The sequence below is a fragment of the Anser brachyrhynchus genome (genome assembly GCF_964034855.1).
Source record: "Anser brachyrhynchus genome assembly, chromosome: 6".
Taxonomy (NCBI): Eukaryota; Metazoa; Chordata; class Aves; order Anseriformes; family Anatidae; genus Anser; species Anser brachyrhynchus.
The window spans coordinates 37,014,331-37,039,363 of NC_137700.1; the positions used below are offsets into that span (position 1 = coordinate 37,014,331).

General features: G+C 34.1%; 1 protein-coding gene across 19 annotated transcripts in view; it reads left to right on the forward strand.

The window, feature by feature from the left end:
- The window catches only part of ATRNL1 (attractin like 1), a 519,237-nt gene that overhangs the window by 237,871 nt on the left and 256,333 nt on the right, over positions 1-25,033 (forward strand). Inside the window, exon 25 of one of the 19 annotated variants that reach the window (XM_080597594.1) lies at positions 26-22,104. The exons of the other annotated variants lie outside the window; for them this stretch is intronic. Coding sequence (XP_080453720.1) covers positions 26-49 — 24 coding nt within the window. The 3' untranslated portion in view covers positions 50-22,104. Of the gene's footprint in view, positions 1-25; positions 22,105-25,033 lie in introns of those variants that run through there. 19 annotated transcript variants of the gene reach the window in all.

A 25,033-nucleotide genomic window follows, 5' to 3' on the forward strand; every position in this document is an offset into this window, starting at 1 on the left:
ACGTGTTTTTCCTCTTTTTCATCAGGAGCTCCCATATTTGGAAAAGTAGCAAGTGTGTGTGCAAAACATGCAAATACCCTTAAAATGCTGTCCTGGCTGTCTGCTTGACGTACTTGGTCCCAAAAGACAGCATTCCTGCTTCTGGATCAGCTGCTTTCATGCACCTATACTTCTTTATAACCGATCTCACCTTGTGCCTGAGCAGCAACGTTTTCTGCCAGTTCTAAAGCAGTTTCTGTTGTCTTGGTGCAGGGGATGCCATCGCTATTACAGCTGCTTAATATCCTTCCTACCTGTGCCATCAGTGTGTGTCAGCTGTCAGTTATTAACTTGAGTAGCTCAACTGTGGCTAAGAATAACTCACACAGTTACTAAGATTCAAGAAAAAATAAAAAACACAACTCTATAAAAAGCAGAAGATAATAAGTCTTTTTAGTCATTATTTCCTTTCCCCTTTAATGTGTAAATGAAAGATTCATAAGTGCCATAGTTTTCATTTGGGAAGGGCTGAGAGGGGGTGAGCTTAAATTAGAAGGTTCAACATCAACAGCAAAGAACTGCCTGGCAAAATCAGGTTTAGGTTTGCATATAGAGGAAAAAATAGCTTGTTCTTCCTTTTTGATCATGGAGTACTTTATCCCTTACATGTTTCCATAGCATAGAATAATTATTTTTACAATGAAGTTAGACATGATGTATGTTTAGAATGCCCAAATGTGTTGGAAAGAAGTATCTTAATTAAACAAGCCTGCTGCAAGGTTTAGTAGCATATCGTTAGGTTCTATTTTTCTGCACTGTTGTTTCTGAGGAAAACTATCTTTGGTACCTTGTATTATGCAAGAATATAATAATGAATTATGGTGAAGATTTACATTTATTTGTATGTTGCACAACAAATCATCAAAATTACTTCATATATAAATTTACAAGGGATTTTTTTTATTTTAAGAGGAAACCACCATTTTTTCAGTTTACTGGCTTCTGTTTCAGAATTGATTTTCTTTCCCCCGTTAATAGCCTGTTTGTAGCAACTGAAGAAGAGGTTTAATGTAAATCAAGAAGCCTGTCTACCCTTGTAATAAAATTTACTGTGTAGGTTTTATTTCATCTTTCTTTGTTTTGGAGTTCACTTGAATATTTTAGCATTCGTGAGTGACGTATACTGTTGTAAAAGCTCCAGAAAGTAAAAACCTGTCAAGAACTGCCATCAGAATTTACAACAGTGGCACAACCCTCATTACAAAGTCAACAAATTAAGATGAGAGCTTTTTGTATTTTAAGTTGTTACCAAATTTTTCAGAACTTGTGATTCTGTAATCTTTGTTTGGAAAATGTGTATGTATCTACATTTGGCTGTGTATGTATGTTACGTCCTCCCATCAGTGTCTGCATACCTAAATCTAATTTCTGTGATTTATGGTTAACAATTCCATTTCTAAGTTCATTAATGATTTTCATGGAGGTTGCTGAGTAGCTGCTTATAGCTGTGTGTGAAGACACTATAATTCTTGAAACACTAAACAGGTATTCATGATGAAGTGGATGCATTAGCTTTCAAAATGACTTTGATGTTTTCTTACAGTAAATATAAGATTCTTCTTAAAATGCGGTTTTAAAGTAGTATACCGAGAACAAACACCTAGGAAATCCTCCAGACGACCATTTAGATATGGCTCTGCAAGGAGCATGAAATTCCATTGGAGAACAGGACAAGAAGTCATCTTTTATGCAGAAAAGGGTGGATAAGAGTTTAGATGACTGAGGTATAGTCTAAAATATGTATACGTAGCTTCATTTTTCTATAAGGATGATGATATTGATCACTGTGTAGCATCAGGATTAATAATACCAACAAACATCTTTATGAACATTCTCAACAGAGTTGGATGTAAAAAGGCAAGAAGCTTAATGTGCTCAGATTAGGGACCACATGATATTCATCTTACAATCTGAAGGAAGCGATGTAAAATTGCAGAGCCAGAAGTAAGAGTGTAGAACCACAAGACTAGATAAAAGTTCTTTATCTGAATGTAGGAAAGAAGTTATTTGGGTGACAACAGGTTTAGTAGTATGTAGTGCTTTGGAAGATTTTGAAGGAAGATAACGTTATTGTAAATTTTTGTAATATTCTGTCAGGTTTTATATATTGTCGGTCTATAAAGTCCTAGACAGTCTCACAGTGGAAAAAGCAGAGAAAAAAGCTAATCTGCTTTTGTGTTAGATCCTTGTAGGTTTATGTAAGCTTCTGACATGTTTGAGTGCAACTGATACTAATGCTTTATAGGCAAACAAAATTTGGGATTGACAATAAGGCAGAAAGAGTATTTATAGGATGCTGTCAATGTCAGTAGAAACTCTCATTTAGGGCCCCTATTTAAAGCCATTTAAAAGATTTTTTAAAAAAGTTTTTCTATTGTTGTCTCCCACCAAAATATTTCCCTGGAATATGTGCTTATCAGACCAATAAAATGGAGAAGAGAACAAATAATTATGGATTCCACTATGAGGAGCTATTATTGTTTTAGTTGTGTCGTAAAAGATGCAGAAACAGGGTAAAAGGATGTGAATATAAAGAAACAGTTTTCGGTGGCAGATCGTATGGCTGCTCATGGTACATTTGCACTTCAGTATTCTGTCATCTAATTACCTTTCTGGGCATGACAGACTAGAAACATTTACTTTTTTTATAGAAAAAATGTCTGGAAATTCAGATTTTTATCTCATGTAGGATTGCTTCTTATATCTAATTAAAATATACGAAAAGATATTTTCATTCTTTCTTAATTCAAATTAAATAGAGTATTTACTCTAGACTTATGGTTAAAAAAACTGACTCCATTAAGAGAAGAAATTAAAAATGATATTAAAATTGTAGTCAAGTGGGGCAGTGGTGTGGAGAGAGAGGTATGTCTCTTGCGATTTCCTTTCACTACTAGATTCTAAAACTAAACTTCATTTTGTTTTTAAACACATTAGAGACCATTACTAAAATTTCTGTGTCATAGTTGCATTATTACAGGTATATTTTAAAAGTGTAATTATTGCATTAAATAAAGTAGACAAAAATTACTAACCAAATGGGCAATGTTATGGTAATTATGATTACCTTTTTTTTTTTTTTTTTTTCCTTTCCTGAGGTAATCAGAAACAGTACCACAAACCTACTGGTTCTTGCCTTTGAAAATTGTGCCTCTATAATATCTATAATTTATTTCCCTGTAGTTGCAAGGCCAAGTGCATGGAGAATAAATCACAAGACTGTGTAACATTCTCCAAAAATGTAACGTACCCAAATTCCAATATGGCTTTTTCCAAAATGCTTTCCACTAATCCTGAGAATGTTTTGACGTATTACTAAAATGAGGAGTTGTTTCCTGATGATTATACCTTTATTTCTTTAATAAATAATGATAGAGCTGCTAATTCTATTTTCTTAAAATACAACAGAACGAGTTTGCTAACCATATTGTGCCAACTTCTAGACCACTCCAATAAACGTAAATGTTAACTTCCTTACTTTCCCTGATACATTTCTTTTTCCAATCACCTTAGAACAGGTTCAGTATGACTCACCAGAATAACTGTAAATATTTAACATAGTTGATATAACTGTTACTTCTCAGAAAGCAGAAGCACTGTTAATAGTTTAGCTGATGATTTAGGGGAAGCAAAACACCTAATTAAGAGATAATTAGTCCTCAATGATGCATAGTTTTAATTGGTGTATAATTTAAATTTCTGAGATAAGAGCTCCTCTAACTGATGTGCCAATTGTATAGGGTTTTCTTTTCCAGACAAACCAAGGAACCCTCTACTGGTAGCTGTTTAACACAATAGAGATGTATAGATATTCTATTTGCTAATAAAAATTGTCTCCCTATGATTTTTAACAAGTAGATATTGAGATTTTTTTTTTGTAATTTCCATTTCCCTTATCATGCTTAATTAAGTAAATTATAGTTAGAACATTTAAAATGAAATAGAAAATACTGCTTAAAGAAGGATAGCTTTTATTTGTTCAAAACTTTTGATTAGCTACAGGAAAAGAAATCATTTGTTCTTCTTGAGATTTTGGGAGGGATCAAACATATCACAGGGTATAGAAACTTTTTTTTTTTTTTAATATATGTAATACAGAAAAGAAAAACCCTTAAAGATTAAGATTCCACATGAAGAAAATATCCATACTTTTTTGAACTGCAGAAGCCTATAAAGGTCATACACAATGGCTCCCATGCAGTCAGAGTAATTTTAAAGTAAATGTTTGGCTCACAGGGAGTCAGAATGGAAATAGGAAGATGGTAGGGAATAGATATTTTCATCCTACTTATCATGACTGTCATTTCTAGAAACCTTAGTTTCTCTCTCTAACCAGGGTTTCGTAGATAAATGTGAACAACATGCAGGATTTCTGTATCTTATATTTCTGTTTAAATTTGGATTTGTGCCAAACAGGACCAAATTGCATTTTGTCAATATTTCTTAATAACATTTCAGTGGCCATAATCAACTTAGAAATTCCAGTGTAAGAAGTTTGTGAAGTGGGCTTCTTTGGAACCCCACATCTGCTGAGTAGTGACGACAATCTTGTGAGTCTCACCAATATGGTTGTGTCCCTGACACTGTCAGGTATGTTGGGTTTTCTAGTTACAGTAGCTTCTGGGTTTCCTGAGGTTGCAGGAATTTTTGCTGGTCAGACCACTCTGAACTCAGCTGCAAGATACCTCAACCTACTGAATCCCCTGTCCTAAAACACAAGCCAAGTCAACGTAAAAATTCAATGTAAATCTACATCATAAGACTGTTCCTCAGAAGCAGCACATGGTCACTTGTCCCATGACTTGAAGGCTCCAAATCTGACCTCTTGAGTGCTGAACCAACAAAGTTTCTCACGGCTAACTGTCTCTGAGCCAGTGATTTGAGAAACAGTACTTTCCAGCTGTAGCTAAACTTGACAGCAATGACTGGAAAGAGCTCTGGGCTTTTGTTTAGGATTTAAGAGCTTAATTCCTCTGCTGGCTATGGCCAACTAACTAGAAATTGTAGGCATGCTTACAAATGTGTTTGCAGAGCTGACTAATCCCCAGCTTTCCACAAGCAGTGTGAAGCTTCAAAAGTTAGGGCATTTTTTCTGGAGGAACGTTCTCAGGAGTGAGTTAAAGCACCATCAGCATCCTTTGCAAGAGGAAGATTCTGCCTTAGGTTAATCAGATATTTATGCTTAAGAACATTTCTTTTGGTAAATCAGCATTTTTGATGGAATTCTAATGTGTAGGAGTTATTGTAGCCACACATGCAAGGAGTTAATCTTTGCATATGCTACTAAAAGAAAATCTGGGAATTTTCTCATATTGATATGTGGGACCTCTTAGGTATTTTGTTGTTGTTGTTGCTGAAGTACTTCATGTTGACCTCTGCCATTTTAAAATCTGTTTATTTATTTTGTACCAATATGGTCAATATATGAATTCCTATTACGAAATAACAAAAGTAAAATATTAGTTAGTGAGACTCCAGGATTTTCAGATGAGAACCATTCTACATTTCCTTGTGGATCAACTAATGCTCATTCCTAAAGAACAAGCAAAGATTACCACAAAGTTCAGCAGAATCTATCTTCTGGACAGTCTGTGATATTGGGGAGGGGCTGTGCTCTTTCTCAGGTTATAGTATGAATGCTTATTCCTTTAGACTCAGCAAGACAATGTTAGGTCTGGGATTCTGTTTGCTTTCAGTATGAAATGTTGATTAGTTTTCATTTTAAAATGTTTTAAGGATTTTAAGTTGTTTTAATGGTGTCATTTTTATAATATCTCTTGAATTATTTGTTGTCAAGAAGCTATATTTTGAAGAAATAAACAAACAAAAATGCTTGATTTGTATTAGTCAAACATATTCTGTGCTGTCAGGAGGTAGTATGAACAACTGTTAGGCACAGCTAGCCAGGTAATTGTTTTAAACAAGAGGGTGGAGAGCTTTCAGGTCATCTGTTTTTTTAAAATCTGGCTATAAGTACATTAGTTACTTGTCATTACTTTTCCATGTAAGCATTTGATTTCATTGCTACCTTGGTGTTGTATCTCATAGATGATAAATCCAGAAGGGGCTGCTATGATCCTATAATCTGAAATGAGACATAAACCAAAGCATAGGCTTTCACAAATTAATTGCTGTTTGAATTAGACCATATATTTCAAAAAATGAATCAGTCTTGGCTTCAGTATTTCTAGAAATCGGATGTGCGCTAGACTCCTACTAAATAGTTCTGACTTAATTATTGCACTGTTTAAAAATATATTCTTCACTGAAAGTGTAGCTTTCCATGTGCTAGTCTTGACATATTGTTTTATTCTAGAGAGAAGAGCTTGTGCTGTTGTAAATACAGCGTGCTCCATCACTTTTTCTTCAGTCTTTCTCCAGTCTTACTGTCATTCTTCCGGTTTTTCTCTGAACCCTCCAGTATCCCTTGGGAATTATGGATGCCAGATCTGGATATGCTTTTTCAAGAATGATTGCCTGTTTCAGATACAGAAGTAATGATCTACTTGAGGGGGCTCAAAAAAGATGCTTTTTAACAGCTCCCTCATGGGGCACACCATGCTTCTAGAGGAAGCAAAGCAACCTTAGCACTTCATTCCTGCTCTGTCTTCTTGTGATTCCAGCCCAGCCTTTTTCTGACATTTTCTTTTATACAGGCAGGATTGCCATAGTCCTTTTGTCACAGCTTTAGGAATTTAATTGTCTACCATAACCCCATATGTTTTTCAGGGTCACCAAGTCCAGAATAGTGTCATTGAGATCTTCATTTTTTATTCCACATTTATAGGGTCAAAGGCAGATTTTATTGCTTTTACCTTCCACTCATCCTCTTTTCCAATTGTCTTTGCTCTTCCTTCAACACGCCATATAGAAATTTATTAATAATGAAGTTCTTTTCATTCCAGTTACTGACAAAAGCTTTAAGCAACACTAGGAAAAGAAGATGTAAGAATTTCACAGTGCCTTGCATTAGAAACACATTGGTACATATGTGAATCTCTATTTGCAATTACATTTCACATTAGTTAGTTGAATACATGTCATGTTGAAGTTGTATTATTCATTTCTTAAAGTGGTGATTTTGTCAGAAGGGTTACTACAAACTTTGGATGTATAAACAGGAAAAATATCCAGGAGTTGTTTTTGTATTGCTATGTATGTTGTTTGGAATGAGTGAGGAAGTGGTCTGTGTAGGTTTTGGAAAGTTGTGGTAACCTGTGGAAATGGGTGAACTGCTCATTACAGAACACTTGCTTTAAACACGTATGTTCTTTAAGTTAAAAAAAAAAATAATAATTTTTAGACCAGTATGTTCTACAAATTTTACTACGTTATTCCTACACCGTTATTACTTATCCTACTTGCACCTTATAGTTCCTCAAGCGTTTCATTCTGTTACCCGTTGGTGACCATACTTTACACAAAACTGGGGGAAAGTGAATCTTCTGACATTTCTTCTGACTGACTTTCCTTCCTTTTTTTTTTTTTCATTTCATGATGTTCTCATTTTACTTTCTTAGCTTTTCCTTTTCTTATTATTCGTTACTGTGACAAGAAAAATACACAAGACTGGCATTGTTACAGATTGCAGTCTTGTTAAAATTGCCATATTAACTAGAAGTCCAGGTAGTGAAAAACCATTCAAGCTGTCAGATATTCTCAAATGAGTGAAATAAAAGCTGTTTGTATGTATATAGAATCATGATTACTCCTTTGTCTTCTAATACCATCTTTTTGCAAGCATTGAATTGTTTTCATTTAAGGTAATTTTTATCTTTTTTTTTATTCCCAGTGGTAGTGTCTGAAAAATTCTCTGCTGTGTACATACTTTTACAGAAATGTCTGATTTCACTGATAACATTTTTGTATTAATTACCTCTAACTGAAGTGTTTCACATTAGGCTTCTTCATCAGATTAATAGAGATATAGCACAGAATTTACTTGCTGTGGGTACAAAATTTCTGAGCCTGAGAAACAAAACACTTTATGTTGGAAGAACCTCTGAAGGCTTCTGGTCCAACTACCTGCTCAAAGCAGGACCAGTTTCAAAATGAGATCAGAGTGCTCATATCCTTGGCTACTGACATGTTTTTCCTTAAAATTTAGCATTTCTTATGTTGCAGTTTGTCCATTGCATCTAATCTTCTTTCTGTGCACCTCTGAGAAGAGCCTGTCTCTACAACCCGCTCATCAGACAGCAATAAGATCCCTTCTTTGCTCTCTGCTTAAGACATTCAAAGTTAATGACTTATTAGTATGTGGTAAACCGTGAGTTCAATGAATTTACAAAATACATTAAGATCAATCTCAGGAATTCAGTGCATTCTCCTTCAAAGCCCCTCTAAACCCCAAGAATTTAAAAGTAATGAAAATGGCTAAAAATCTTGAGATTATTATTTTAAATAAATTTTGTAGAATATAAGGGCAAAATAGGCTATATTTAGGCTATAGCAGGTATTTATCCACCTGTTTGGTCATTTGAGTTCCATATTTGCAGCTGTGTTCCTGAAGTGGGGGGAAAAAAAATGTTTAGGTGGCATCTGGGTAGTCCTCTCCTAAGACAGAAGGAGATGTAGCTTTTGCAGACACTAATTCTTATCACCGTCAAAACAAAATGTGTGAACAGTAGTTTTTGAGAGAAATGTAGTGTTAAATTTTATCCCATCAGATCTTAATCTTTCCCTTTTGGAGTTGTTGTGCCAATAAGTATCTGCTTTCAAGACTCTAAGTTGCTTATTATGCCTGCAGGGTTGAATTAGTATGTAATGCTAGAAAGTGATGTGATCAGATGTTTCTCTCCAAAGAAGGCCACAGAAATATGTACCTTTTACCATGGAGGGGACTTGATATTACTTCTAGTTGCAAGCCACATCCAGTGTACGGAGCATAATATATGAAGTGCCTTTTCAGTTTAATCTTTTCAACTGGTATCTTGCATGTGTAGCATAAACATTGTCCCTATTAAACTTTTTTTTTTCTTCTCCTTAATTATGATTATTTAAGTATATGTTCCTGTATTGAAAATTTAACAGTGCTGGTATGTACACAGTACAGATTGAAAAGAGCAAAGATGAAGTACATTTCTTCTGTGGCAGCAAGGATAAAAAACTGGAAATAGTGTAAAGCAGCATTTAAACTGAAATAAAAGGAAAACTGAAATAAAAGGAAAACTGAAATAAAAGGATGGAAAAATTTTACATTACAATATAGAGTCTGTTGTTACTGTTGCACTTGGCAGAGCTGGTGAGGAGTTGTCCAGGGAGGAAGTGTAAGCAGAGTGTATTAAAATGGTTTAAAAGGAAGTTTTCAGTCCACTTTCTTATTGGGAGCGTGTTCTTGCAGTACTCCTTAGCATGAGTGTGAGTAACTGTATCACTGCATCCATGCCAAAGAGAAGGCATTCAGTGGGATTCTTTAAAGTGCTTATGTCACCTCTTCAGTGGGAATATAACAAAAGATGTGTTTTCTGCCCTGAGTAACAGCACTCGTGCTTAAGTCACATTTGTATCAGTAAGAACAAATTTTTCCTTAGCTTTCTCTTTAGGCATTAGAAAGGGGGAAAAGTTATTTAATTCGCATCATACCTGTATTAACTACTGTAAGCTGATAATACTTTTTCTTGTACAGTGATTACACTGATTTTTACTAAACTAATAATACTTAATTTGTATTCTGTGGGCATTAAGCATGGAACTTGATTTGTTTTGAAAATCCTTTTCAAAGCTGTGTTCATCTGTGGTAAGGCTGGCAGTGGTAAAAAATCAATTGCAGCTGTATTATTTGCAAAGTAATCAATTCACTTTTCTATTTAACTAGAAGAGACATCCTGAAGAGCTGGAAAAATTACACTAATCTGATGTGCTTTGGTCTTGTCTTTGTTTCATTGTAAAGACAGATACTCATCTCTTTTCATCCTCTTCCTTTAAATTTTATTTAGAGTTCGTATAAATAAGGGCTACTTGAACTCATGAATATAAATAATCTTTTTTTTTTGATTATTTTTACAGTTCTTTTTCTTATTTGGTCCTATTTTGGCTCTTCTTATTAACTGGACATGTTTATATGGTATGGGGGAAGGGGATAAAACCAGGCATGCTGGTGATGAGCTAAGGGAAGATGTGCTAGAATCAGAGGGGCTGTGTGCTAGTGAGGCCCTTCGGTCGGCTACACAAGGTGCTGCGTGTAGGGAGGCGCATTTGAAGTGCTTCTACACAAATGCACACAGTATGAGGAATAAAATGGGTGAGCTAGGTGAGGGGGAACAGGCTCTCCAGTGAAGTAGTCACTGCATCAAGCCTGTCTGAATTTAAGAAGCGATTGGACTGTGCACTTAGTCACATGGTCTAAACTTTTGGGTAGACCTGTGCAGTGCCAGGAGTTGGACTTGATGATCTTTATGGGTCCCTTCCAATTCGGGATATTCTATGATTCTATGTTCATCTTCTGTGTTAATTATTGTGACCTGATTTTGCAAATTATGTATTTAAAGTAAGTGTATACAGGCTGTAAGCAGTTACTTTTCAGCGTTTGGTTTTCATGCATACGAATCATTATTCTATCCAAAGTTTGATTCCATTATTAGTCTTTTTTTTTTTTTTAATATCTTTATTTGTTTGCTAACTGCTGATGTGTATCGTGATTTATAAAAAGTGAAGGGCTACAAGTTTTAAGTGCTGGGCTCCAAGTCTTGCAAATATACATGGTACATCAAGGTACTATTAGTGGTCTTCTGACATCTTAGTAACATGGGCTTAGGGCTGGCAGGAATCTTTTCCATCATCACGGTCACGTTGCCTGATACAGGCAAACAAGTTTTCATAAATTCATCCATTTGTTTTTAAACATTTTTTTTTTCTTTTTACTATTTGAACTTAGTGTATTTTCATAAAGCTCCTTTATTTCCAACACAAATGTACCCATTCAGTTTATACATATTTGTTATTGTGCACCCATTTTCTATGACTTCAGTAGTTCTTCATTCTTCCTGGTTTTTATGACCTTTAGAGTATTTATACACAACAGTCATATTCCCTACTAGCCTTTGATTTGCCTGGCTAAGCAAGCTTTATTTTTTTGCCTTTTATAAGATTCATTTTCTGTTCCCCCCCCAGCCAACCTAATGGTTCTTCACCTTGAGTTTGAATCAATCTTTAAATAGAGTGACAGTGTGGTATAGTTATTAGTCTGTCAAGACATTGTTTTGCAGTTAGAAGATTAAATTGCACTGCACAGTACCAGTGCAATCTTTACAATTTCTGTTACTCCATTAAGATGCCAAGTTCTTTGTTGGTGGTTGTTTTTTTTTTATTATTATTATTTTTGTGCTAGGTGGTGGAAGAACTTGAGAAAGTTTCTTTGGTGATTATGGCTGTTGTAGTAGCCAAATGTAAAAAGGGACTTTCAATTTTTAAAAAGATAAATAATTTGACATGGAACTGATCTTATTTGAAGTGACACTTTTGACTGATATTCTAGTATGATAGAATTTAATCTGTTTAGACAATCACTGAAAATCAGTGTGTGTAACTGCAATATGTAGAGTTTCTATGATACTAGTACCTATGTGAATTTACTCCTGAATTTACAGATGCTTAATCCGATTATTAAATACAGTTTGATCTATGAGATGATTTCAGATAGTTTGTCATTCACAGTGATTCTACATGATTCTATGATATTAAACCATTGGTTTTTGTTCACATCCGCTTACACACTCTCTCCATTAGCATGAATACTACATTACTGGGGCTGTACTCAATATTGATGAATTGCTTTATGTCTGAATTTTTATTTTTGGGGAATACCCTACTGCTTGAGCTCTTTCTTGTAATTTTGAATACTGATTTTCATGACATTTAATTGTTAACTTTGCTTAGCCTCAATAAGTACGGTGAAATCAAGCAAATTATGGAGGAAGGATTTTTATTTTGGTATTTTCGATTTAGATTGACAAATATACAAGATACAGTAATGATAATTAACTTTACTGACAATATAATAGCAGGTGTGCTAAGTTTAACTGTGTTTTCCATCAGAAGAAACTTGTTGGTAAATGGTATATCAATGCAATAGCCTTCTGGAGTTGTAGAGAAATAAATTATTTTTTTATTAATGATATATAATATTAATAATTTTAAAGGCTTTTAAAACTTACAATATACATAAAGCAAGTTGTTATTTAAATGATCGTTACATAATGTTGTACTTCTAAAATTCTATTGCTAAACTGACACTTCTTGAGCTAATATTGTTCAAAAAACTACTCATGATACAAATGGAACAAAATGAAGATGCATACAAAGACATAAACCTAATGTTTTAAGGGATACGTATAAACAGTACTTTTGCTGTACTCAGCTCTTTCTGATTTCAACCGTAGAGTTTAGAAGATAGTAAAAATTGCAAAGAGCTCTGAGAAAAATGACTTGAAAAACTGAAATGATTTCATTTGTTAATCTTGTGAAGGAAAGATTTAAGGGGTGATAGTGCAGTTAGGCAGCTAGAGATGTCTGAATGAAGAGGAGTGAAGGAGATGGAGAAAGAAGGCTAGAAGAAGAAATAGGACTAAATATCACTAAGAGATGTTTGCTAGACATGCTAGAAGACATGGTGGCACAAGTGTTTTTTTGAAATCTCTGTAATTAGTTTTAAAAAAGAACTCTCACAACCATCTATCCAGATAGGTTTGATTCTTTAAGGAAGCAGATATGTACCATCTGCTGTACTTTCTGTGCTTTCAGGATGTTTTCTGAGATAACGTTTTCGTTTCTTTTTTTTCTTTTTTTTAGTATTCCAAGGTAGTTTTTTTGTTTGTTTGTTTTGTTTTTATTTTTCCTTTTTGATGTGAATATTATAACAACAAAAGTGAAATGACTCCATTGGTGTCACCTAAATAAAAGAATGAAACCATCAGGAGGTACCCTACTAGTTGTTCTTAGGAACTGTGGAGTGAAAGCAGTGATGTGGAGGAAAAGTGTTTATAATTGTCTCTGAAGTTAAGGACCACTAATTCACAATTTAAAAAAAAAAAAAAAGAACTTTGACATATCTAAGCAGTTATTACTAGAAAACAGTTGCTGGGCTTTAAAAAAGAAGGATTGATTTCATCCATTTTTCAGCTTTGCAAGTTTTTATGAATGTGTAATGAAATCGGTCCGTTACCAATTGACCATTACCTTCTTTCACTGCCAGTTCATTGACACTTAGAGCCCTTCGCTCACAAGGAGTGATAATACAATTGGTCTAGTGCATACTCTTTAATTGAGTTGACTATTTTGCCCTGCTGCTCAGGGGATGGATAAACTGCTATATTGCTATAGCCTTCTGTTCTGAATTTTATTTTTATTTTTTGAATATGTTTTGGTTTAGGAATAGAAAAAAAAAAGTATGCAAAAAATAGCATTCAGAAATGGTTAAAGACTTTTTTTTTTGATTAATGATATAATTACAGTCTTAGTTCTGTGAAATATTTTAAGAATTAATCAGTGTTTTCTCTTATTTCTGTTTCTGGCTTCATCATGTAGGTAAAATAAATTTTCGTATCCAAGGTGCTACTACTGGTAGACTGTAACTGAGTGTTATGAGCTTTCAACAACGTTTTTTTTAACCTGAAAAAATTGTTAGAGATTTTTTTTCTTGACCTCATAAGGTGAATTATTAATATTGTTTTGTAAGGGGTAGTTGACCTACAGACACAGGTGAACACCTTTTTTTTACTAAGCAGGTTAACTGAAGTTTCTAAAGTGATTCTTTAATCAAGTACATCATAGAATCATCGAGTGGTTTGGGTTGGAAAGGATCTTTAAAGATTATCCAGTCTAGCCCCACTGCCTCTCAAGAAAGTCTGCAGTTCTCACTAGTACATAAAGAAAAGCACATCATTATGCCATAGCTGGGAAGTTTCTGAGCATGATTGTCAGACAATTTAAATGTGTCATTTGGTTCATAATTGACATCAATCATGATTGTAATTAATTTAGGAATTGCACTAAAAATGTCTTTTTATACCTTCCATCCTAAACTGTGTAGAACATTCACATGACCTTTAGAAGATTTCCTGGAACAATGTCCATTTTATTTTTTAACAGTTGTACTGCCCTTGTGCTTTTATAAGGCACCAAACATTCTGGAGAGTCAGCTGCCAAATATCCCACTGCGGCAAGAGATAATTTTTGATTAACTCCTGACCACAGATAACTGTGTCCATCAGGATATATGGAAACTTAGTTAAACTGTTTCTTTTCAGTAAAGGTTCCAGAAGTCTGAGAAGATGCTCAGCAAGTGCTTAGTAATCAGATAAGCGTAACTTTTATTTACCCTTCTACCCATGAAATAAAATAAATCATACTCGAAAAGTTACAGAATTGCTACTAGGATATTAGGACATGACTCTATTACGTTAATGTAGTTTTCATTACTCATGTAAAAGGTGAATTTGCCATTTATTTTTATAAGCTACATTGGTTCCTCGGAGTTCTTTTTTCTCATTTTTGTTCATGTAATACTGAAGCTTAGCTCTTGGTCACTGTGGGAAAATCAGATAAATGTTCTATATGGTTTTACTTCAGTTCTGTGTGTTTTATTAGTTAAGGGCACACTTTGAGCTAAACAGTATAAAATATTCAGAGGATTATAGTAAGATTATAGTAAATAATAATAGAGAAGAGCTCTAGCTGTGATTGAGGAGCTGCTAGTTAATGAGTTATTTCCCGTGAGCCAAAGCATTCCTTAGATCTTCATCATGCTTGTGTGTATGCCGAATTATTCTGTTCCAGAAGATGCACTAGAGGTGTTTCTTATGTCTTTCTCATGAAGGTGATCATCTCTTATTTAAAAAGACCGACCCTGATTTCATTTTTCAAGTGAGTAAAGGAGAAGACTAAATCAATCTATCAAATATTACTCAGTCAAACAGTGTATGATACATTTTTAATTATCTCCCTGGTTTTAAGAGTTCAGCCTGAAGGAGTTCAATCACCAAGTACGATGAGGAGTGTTGTGATTTCAAAAAACTATTGACATATATTAGAAATAAATCTCATTTAAACTATTAAACTGTATAAAGATGGAATTATGTGTTTGAGGTTAATAAAACTGCAGCTTCAAAGAAAATGCATCATGAGCTATAAAGAGCCTTTCAAAATGTGCCTTTCAAACAAAGCTTCCTTGTCTCTGTTTTTCATGTATGTGGCAGTTTTGCTGCCTGACAGTGCAAATGGTTGCTGTGTTTCATCCTTCTTTCTCCTAAGACAGATAATTTGAAACTCCTATAAAATACACTATGAAGTACCTTCACTGGACACTTTCAAAACTCTTTGAGATCAAGAACATATAATGTTATGAACATATAATGTTAAGAACATTATAATGTTATGATATGATTATGGGTGGGTAGCAACAGCTTAATTAAGTGTAATTTAGAATTTTAAGTCTAGTTAGAGCTGTTCCTTTATTTTTGTTTTATATATTTCACCTGTAAAGGCACTTTTTCCAATGAGTTCCATCCTGCAAAGTGGAAAGACTGATCTATTGGTACCTCATAGTAGCCAAAAAAAAAAAAAAAGTTTAACCCCTTCTAATTCTTTGTTAAATTCAGATTTCTGTTATAATATGGTCCCAGATTTCTGTGCACGTTATTTCCCTCAGTGAAACATTCCATTATTCAGAAACAGAAAGAACAAAAGAGTTGGTTTTTTTTGTTGTTGTTGTTCATCATTATTTAGTCCTCCAAAGTGAAGGTCTCTAATCTTGTGGGAGAATAAAAGTTGGTAGATGTTTAGTTTAAAAATACGCTTTTTAGATTTTGTTTTCCTTTGAATCATCTGTTGTCTCTACAAACACAATATTTATAATCGGTCAGGTTTTAGCTTCATTATACTGCTTGTATGTATCTATTACATATCCACTTTTTCTAATCTTACATGTTAAACTCTTCTGAAGAAATCAAGTAGTGTTTGCGTGCACGCTAGCATTTTTTTTCCTTTTTTTCGGTGCGTGTGGTCTGAACCCTAACATCACATCTGTCTTTATCATTTTCATGCTGACAGATAAGCCTTTTCCTGTTCCCACTGTATCAATAGTCTCACCTGCTTTCTATCCATTTTCTTTAAAATATTCACCTTTCACAAAAGCTATGGGGAATAAACATGGACCTTTAGTAGTATTGTAGGATTAATAAGAATAATTGTAGTGTAGTGCCAGTCCTGAATCAAAACCTCATTCTGCTGAGCTGCATAAACAGAGAACAAAAGGAAATTACTCATTACCTCATTCTCAGATTTCTTCCATGCCAGCAATCGAAAATGGTTTTCACCAGCTGCTGTCCTGGGTGGAGGCTGTGTCACATCAGCAGTGTCACTGTTCATGGTTGTAGCAGTACATCACTATCAATAGCTGCTTGGCAGTCTCTTCTCTTTGGGCTTCTGTTGAAATGTCATTGGATTCCTTTGGTTTTTCAGTTTCTTCCCCTTAACTTTTGAATAGGTATTTTAATCATCATCTTTAAGTTTGTATAGAAGCACTTTTATTTATGAAGCATGCAATACAAACCTTTTAATACAGCTTTAGAAACATTTTTGTATGTATTAAGCTCTTTTGTTGTTGTTGTTGGAAAATTTAGCTCTAGAATTAGTCAGTGGTCTTTTGTTAGTGTAGGGTAGTTTTTTCATGTCTCTAAGGTACCTTCTTTTCAACACCCTATTATTAACTCAGTATTCATGTGTCAATGAAAACAAATTCTTCTCGTGGTTGGGGCTGTGTTGAATAGCCTGATTATTGCATGTGGATTGTTCACAAATTGCTTTATGTATGAACTCCTTAGTTTTGCTTTGTGATCAGCTAAGCAAGATATATTATCTTTTATGAAGGAGTCAGTGTAGTTAATAGAAAAAATGGTATAAGGAATTATTGGTCCTTTTATTCTCTCAGGAAAAAAAGATAGGAAGTATTTGTTCAGTTAGGAAAAACTAAGCTGTATGAATTATGAACTTTCTAGGACATTTTGAGACACTTGCAGAAGATGCTTTTATTCTGACCTTGTCTAAGACATCACTGCCAGAAAAATTAGGTTCATGTGACATTAAAACTTACTTTCAGGTTTAAAGCTATTTTTCCTCATTTTTACACTCACAGCCATAACAATTTGCTGCAAAGTAGCATTGGTTTTCCACATTAGGAATTTACTGATCCTTCTTTCACAGAAACAGATTTTATTTAGTCACAAAATAGATTTTAACTACAAGCCTGAAACTGATTTTTCACAAGTACTGCATCAATATTCATATAAACTTGTTGAACAGTATTCACTCAATTTTATTTAATACCTTTCCCTTGTCTGGTCTGTTGTACTCAAAGTAATGTATGTCAGCAGGGAAATAGGTGATTGACATAAGAAGAAACTAAATTGAGAAGAGAAACTGAAAGGGAGATACAGATATGTAAGGCTGAATGTGGCCTGGTGGGTACATTTTCCTGATGCCACTTGCTTTTCTTTATATGTATGTAAAATATATAAAATGTGTGTTTCTTGTCGTAATTCTTTTTTTTTTTTTTTCTGAACCAACATTTCCGTAAACATGTCAGAGTAATTTCAAAGCCAGAACTGTATATTGATACAATCCTACTAATCCTGAGATTGAATTAAAATCTGTTTAGGCTGTTAATTATGGTACACTTAGTAAAAAACATAATTTGAGGAAAATTTTAGTTTCCTTTGTTGCTTTATTGTGAGCAGAGCTATGTAAATAATAATTCAGAGTAACCAGTGGATTTTTTTCTGATTTGTAACAAACTTTTACGTTATGTGAAAATGGGCTAGGTTTAGCTTTTCATAGCTTAGTTTTTACTGTCATTCACCTGCCCTGAAGACCACTAAATGTAATATGGGGAGAAAAAAACTAACGATTTGGCACATATCAGTATTGCTCTTCGAAGTGTCTTTTCATTGTGCTTTCATGTGGTAGTATTAGAAGATCTCAAAAGCAAAAGATCACAGAACTCTTTAAGGTCACTGTAAATAACTCCCTGAAGATCTCAAAGTTCAAGCACTGTCCAGAGAGAGGGTTTGTATCACAGATCTGGCAGGAACAACAGGCTCTTTCACTGTCCATGGATTACCAGGAAGCCCCTCTGGCAAGCAGCAAGCCTGGGGAGCCTGTCTGATCATGAGGCTCCCAAAGGGGTTGTTTTAGTGACAAGCATCTGAGAAGTTCTCTCCTAAAAATCTTTGTTGTCTAACTCTGAATAGTCTCAGCTAAGTGTTTCCTGTCCATTTTCTTCAAACCATCTTGAGAAAGTTGACCAGTCAGCAACAAAAATCAGTCACAAATAAAAACTTAAATTCTGAATAAACTAGAAGTTGCATCTTGTAAATAACCAATAGAAAGCTGTCATTAATAAAAATTAGCAAAATGGTTATACACCATGATGTTAAAATTATGTATATTCAGTGAGATTACAGTTGCTGTGGCTGGCATCTAAGACGCACATCGTGTTGTGTTGGTGTATTCGAGCAGATTAAATATGAAAACTCTGGGTTGTGCATCTTAATGATTGTAAAATAATCTTATAAAAATTTTCTCATTCAGAAGTCAGTGGGGAGTAAACTAAGAAGTAGACAGTGAAAGTGTTTTTAGTATATATTGCAACCCTGTGTATGCAAAATTTGTGATGAGATTTGGCAAAGGACTGTGATCCAGAAGGTCATTTTGATTTCCTAACATGATTAAAGGTCTCTAAAATCTTAGTTTTCCATTTTATTTGCTGCTGAAGGTAACAGTTGTGAGATTCTTTTTTTTTTTTTTTTCTTTCATTATTTCTTTGCATTCTAAGAAGCAGAAAGGAATGTAAGTTGTTTGGGCCTTATATGATAAGGCCTTCAGACTATAAAGGTAGAAAACATCATTGTAATAGCCATGCACGAATAGAGTACTAGTGGATGTTACTGCCAGGGGAACAAGGGAAAATTTTTGCTGTTGATTTCATGGAGCTATGATATTCATCAACAGAAGAATAGTTTTTCCCTCTCCATTTCATTCTTTTATGACTACAATTGATCATTACTAAATGTTCAGTTAACTCTTTAGCCATTTTCTAGCTAAAGGTGGGCTTCTGAAAATTTTTCCATGTTAGCTGATTCTGAATAGTGCTGATGATAAGATAAATTTAGAAAAATGTTTTGAAAAAGCTTTTGCAAGCTAATCTTTCAAGAAGGTAGGTTACAAGAATTGGCTTGCAACTTTGGACCACTGATCTATTTTTTTTCCAAAAATTTCCCCTATTTTCTCATCATTTGAATAATTCTTTTGTTCCTTTAAAATTTTCTTTTGATGAAGAAGTAAAATAAATTATATTAAGTTATGTATTTTGGTTAAGTTTGAAAGTGTATTTCATGGCCACATTATTAAAATCTAGATTTCAACTAGATTTCTAGTTGATTTCAATCAACTAGATTCAATCAATCTAGATTTCAAACACTAGTAGAATGCATTTTTAAAGAGCTGTAGTTGTAGCTTTAACTTTCACAGGTATAAACCTATGTTAGTGTAGCCTATTATATCAAGGAATGGAGGACATTTGTAGCTCAGTTTCCTTGCAAATCTTTTTCAGCATGGTAGAAAAATATGATGCTGAATTAATTGGCATGGATTTCAGGTTTAATTTTAGTCACGTTTGTATGGTTTCTGATACCTTTCAATTCAGTCTTTGAAAGATCAGAAAATGAACAGATCTACCGTAGCTTAAGCAGCAGTAACTTAAGAAACTTAAATACTTTATGTTCTTATGCAATAGACTGCTAATCAACATTTATATATCAGAGCTAAAATTGAATTAAATTAGATTGAAACTAAATTACTAGGTCTTCAGTAAATTGGATTTGGTAATTTACTATTAAGTCAATCTGCAACTGATGTCATAATTTAGATTTGCTTCTTATGTGAGAATGATGCCAAGAATTATTCTTGCCTTTGCAGTTTCAGTTTGTGGGCATGATGAGGAATGTGCTTTTGCTAATGATCCTGCTTGAAGTGCAAAGCTAATAACTGACCAGATGTTAATAATGAATATGTTAAGGTATTTCAGCTGGTCTTTTCTAGAAATTACAAGACAAAGTTGGGACTCATTGACTCTCAGGAATGATCAGAGTAAGAGATGTGTTGTAGCTTGTTTACGTGAAACAGACAAGATTCAAATTGTAGGAGAAATGTTGCGGATGTCGTATTTAGCTGTATTTATAACTGCTGGTTTTATATGCATTAAAGACAGGCTTTTGAGTTTTAAGGTTTTTTTTTTTAGCTTCACCTATTTACATTTTATCACCCTAATTCCCTAATTTCTGACAGTTGGCTTACTTGCAGAAGGTGTTAGAAATTATTTTAATAATCAGGATTTGAGGATGCAGTCTATATCATATCAATGAAATATTTCAAGTTTTTGGACGCTTAGGAAGGGGTGGTTAGATATGATTTCTCACTCAGATATACACCAGGAGACTTTTATTACGTATAAGCATGGCTTACATAAATGCACTCCATTTATGAAATCTCTTACGTATTTAGGGAAATTTCATAATGTGTCATATTACTGTGAGTTGTTTTTTCCAGCTGGAACAACGGCCTTGGGCATGAAGCCACACAGTTGGGCAAAATAATGGCATCATTTTATAGCTTGATAATGACACCATTAGCACAAGGTATTATCATATCACCTTTTTATGGATACTTATATTTCAAACCAAGCTCTATTATATGACATGTAAGTGCAGCATTTAAACAGACTTCAAAAAATAAAAGTGTAATTTCTCTTGCAACAAGTTAAATATTGTAACACTTCTGTAGCTGTTATATTTATTCTGTATAAAACGGTGGACTTCTCCTTTAGACATTTAATTGAAATATATATATATTACCCAAAAACATTGTACTGAGGTGTGAGATGTTTCTTGACCCACCCAGTATGGCTTTTACTCTCAAGCAGAGGATGAAAGGTCTTATCTTGGCCAGTCTGATGCAGTTTCAGATTCTGCCAATCTGTTAAAGCTGTGGATGCTCTGGAGATTATGCATACCTCAGCTTCAAAGAGTCAGTTTCTGACTGTTCTGGAACTCATGTTTTTAACTCTAGCCTAAGTTTCTAAGTGTTCTGCTTACCAACTGCATCCTCATTTTTTGACTCAGGCTTTGCCTCTGATAGTACATCTGGAATTGCAATTCCAATGTTGTGGAAGACCTACTCCCCCAGACAATAAGCTTTTTAATGGCAAGTAAATCCCCAGAAGTAAATGTCTCTGAGAGAGTTTCTCTTCTTTGGTACACCAGTCTTGACTATGGATGAACTACAAGTATTGAGGTCTGTAGGTGAATAAACACTCGTATCACTGACCCTAAACACCTGGCTTACTCAGTGCTAGAAAATTTTTAATAAGCTCTTTTAGCATCATAGCTTCTCCTTCCTTTGTACAGAATCAGGTCTGATGACTCTCATCTTCTGCAGCTGCCAGCTGATATACTTTCCATAGCATTTCACTCTCATCATCTTCAAGTCACCACCACTCCCTACATCTTTGTTTGTTTTTCTTTCTCTTATCAGGGGATTCAGAACTTATTTTTTCTCCACTTGAAAGTGTAGAGTAAGTGTACTAGTCCTTATTTTCAGTTGCTTTGAACCATTTCAGTTCAGTTTTTCACATTTTATCCTTGATCCCTACTAAGAATAGAGTTTGTTCCTTCTACTGTACTGAATAAAATGGAATTTGGAGATTTATATAAAGACACACAGATTAACAGTAATTGGTTACCATCCCCAACAGATTATTAGGTTTTACAAATTCAAGATACAATTTATAATACGACATATAATGAAATGTTCATGAATGCTTATGTTAATAGGGTGGTAAAATATTAAGAAATTGGTAATATCACTTATTTCATTAGATTACACATTAGGGTTTTTTTGTTTAGGCTTCTTTTTGTTGGTGTATTTTAGCAGTACATTGTGCCACTTTATTACAAACCTTTTGAATAATATTTAAGATCATTTGGTTATCCATTTGAAATTAGCTTTCCCCAAGAAACAGATCAATTGTTGCTTAAATATTTGTTTTTGAAATTTCCGGGGGGGTGGGGGTGGGGGGGGGGTGGAGTTTGGAGTTTCAAATAATCACAGTTACGATAAATTGTGTTGCAAGCATTACAGAAAATGATTAAGATTTTGGTTTGATTTGAGAGCTGTAGCTTTCTTTTCAGATTAGTCAGAATTTTTTTACATTCCAAAAACAACATCTTTAACAGATGTGTCAAATGGAATATTGGTATAATGACTTAGTCAAGGAAACAGATCAAAACATATCAATGTTCAATAAAGGAGGAGTTGACCTGAAATTGCACTTGAGTTCTGGTGTCTTTGATTCTTGTCAGGCTCTTAAAGTATAGCACAATAAATATTTGGAGACCTTGACAAGTGACTAAAATTGATAGATAGAATTTTAGTAGATAAGAAGCAAAGGAAAAATAAGCATAAATTCTTTCTTTTGTAAGGAGAAGGCATCAGGAATTTTATGATATAGATGATTCACTATTGAGATATGTTCATCATTGGCATTGTGTTTTTGTAATACTATAAAGAAAAAGTTAATAAATTATTGCAAAATAAATGAGCAAAGAACAAAAGTTTAAATCAGAGCAACCATTTTTATTTTATATAATTTTGAATGAAAAGATATGGAAAGATTCAGTGCTAATACTTTAATCTTAATACATACATGTATCACTTAAAAATTAAAGTTTTAAAACTTTACTGCCTAAGGCTTATTATTGTATATTAGATTATTTTTTTTTTTTGGAAATTGGAGGTCAATGGATATTTTAAAAATCAGAATACCAGAAAACTGGGTGGTCTTTAAGGTCCCTTCCAACCCAAGCCATTCTATGATTCTATGATATATATCGTGTATATATATATATGAGATATATATGTCTATGATATATATATCATATATATATCATATCATGATATGATGGAGAGAGAGAGAAGTGGAAATACAACGCAGTAGAAGAAATTGATCAATGTGGTGGACGGTGATCATTGCACCACAAGTAAATTGCATTGCTTAGAGGTTCTTATTTCTAGTGTTAATTCTTAGCAATAAAACATGGTTCTAGATGATTTGCCTTATAGACAATTCAATATAAAAGCTTTTCAGGAAAACAAAAAGAGACTTTTGTTTTTCAGAAAAAAAAAATCTAAGTCTGGTGTGAAGATACTTATATTTGTAGTATGCTGATACACCATATACAGATTTCCCTTTGATTTTAATTTAATCATAAATATTCCTTATGGAAAGTAGAATATACATTTGAAGACCCTCAATGGAAAGCGGGATTCTCTCTTCTTTTTTCTGTAGTCATCCTTTCTTATTACTTTATTTGGTCCATTCTCTGTCCTATTTTTTATCCAATCTTTGAACTGACACCAGACAATTTCAAATACCAGTAATGAAGAAACTAAGACTCCTGCTTTTAGGAAAGATGCATTCTAGCTAAGTCAGGTACAGTACAAATGTAAACGTGAAGGGATTTTTTTCCCCTTTTCTGTATTAAAATTTTAAGTTTGATTGAATTTAAGAACTCGAAAGCACCAGGGATTAGCTGTGCAGTCAGATGGCTTAAAGTTTCATGGTTGGGAACTGCAAAGCATTTTAACTTCAACCCTTTTTTTGTATTCAAATGTAGTACCTTTATGAAAGTTTATGCTGTCCATAGCCTTATTAATAGATTTTCTGGCACATCCAGTTGTAGTTATTGATATGTGGGCCATTTCAAACAACCCATGTTTATATGCACATAACATATATCAATCTATATTATTTTACATTAGCATTTTGTATTTAATTTTGCGGCTATTGAGTTTCTAAATTAAGTGCAAAGAATTTTAACATCTTACATTGTTTTGCATACTATGAATCAGGAGATAGAAAGTAGACCTACCACAGAAATTTAATTTCTTGCCTCTTATTTTTATTGGTATCTCAGAATCACAGGATGTTTTAAGTTATATGGGACCCCTGGAGGTCATCTTGTGCAACTCCATGCTCAAGAAGTGTCAAAGTGTCGTCTAGAATAGGTTACCCAGGATGAAGTCCAGATGAATTTTGAATGTGTCCAAGGATATATATAAGATTCCTTTTTATCTTTTTTTTTTAATTGCTGTTTTTTTATTAATTTAATTTTATTTTTTATTTCTATATAAGATTTTATTTTGAATACTGGCAAATACAGCTTGTGTCTGAGCATGAGTCTTGAGTGTTCCGTAGACCTTAGTAAACTAACCATCATGATAGGATGATTTTAGTCACTACGGGACATGAGACCTGATCACCCTGTTAGTTCTCCACAGTCATATTTTTCTATGTCCTGTAAGTTTAAATATTCTGTTTTTTTTTCCATGCATAGAATCATTAAGGCTGGAAGAGATCTTCAAGATCATCTGGTCCAACCGTCACCCTACTACCAATATCATCCCACTAAATCATGTCCCTAAGCGCCAGGTCCAACCTTTTTCCGAACATCCTCAGTGATCATCATCTCCTTGGGTAACCCATTCCACTGCCTGACTACCCTTTATGCGAAGAAATCTCCTAATTTCTAACCTAAGCCTCCCCTGGCACAGCTTGAGGCCATTCCCTCTGGTCCTATCAGTAGTTAGCTATGAGAAGAGGCTGACCCCCAGCTCCCCACACCTTCCTTTCAGGTAGCTGTAGAGAGCAATAAGGTCTCCCCTGAGCCTCCTCTTCTCCAGACTAAACAACCCCAGTTCCCTCAGCTGCTCCTCATAGGACTTATGTTCCAGGCCCTTCACCAGATTCGTAACCCTTTAGACCTGTCATTATGTTCACAAAATTCATGTAAAGAACATAATCAACATTCAATTTCTGCATGCAGTTTTTACAGATGTTGCAAATGACTGGCAGTCTAATAAGTCCCTAATAAAGGAAAAGAAA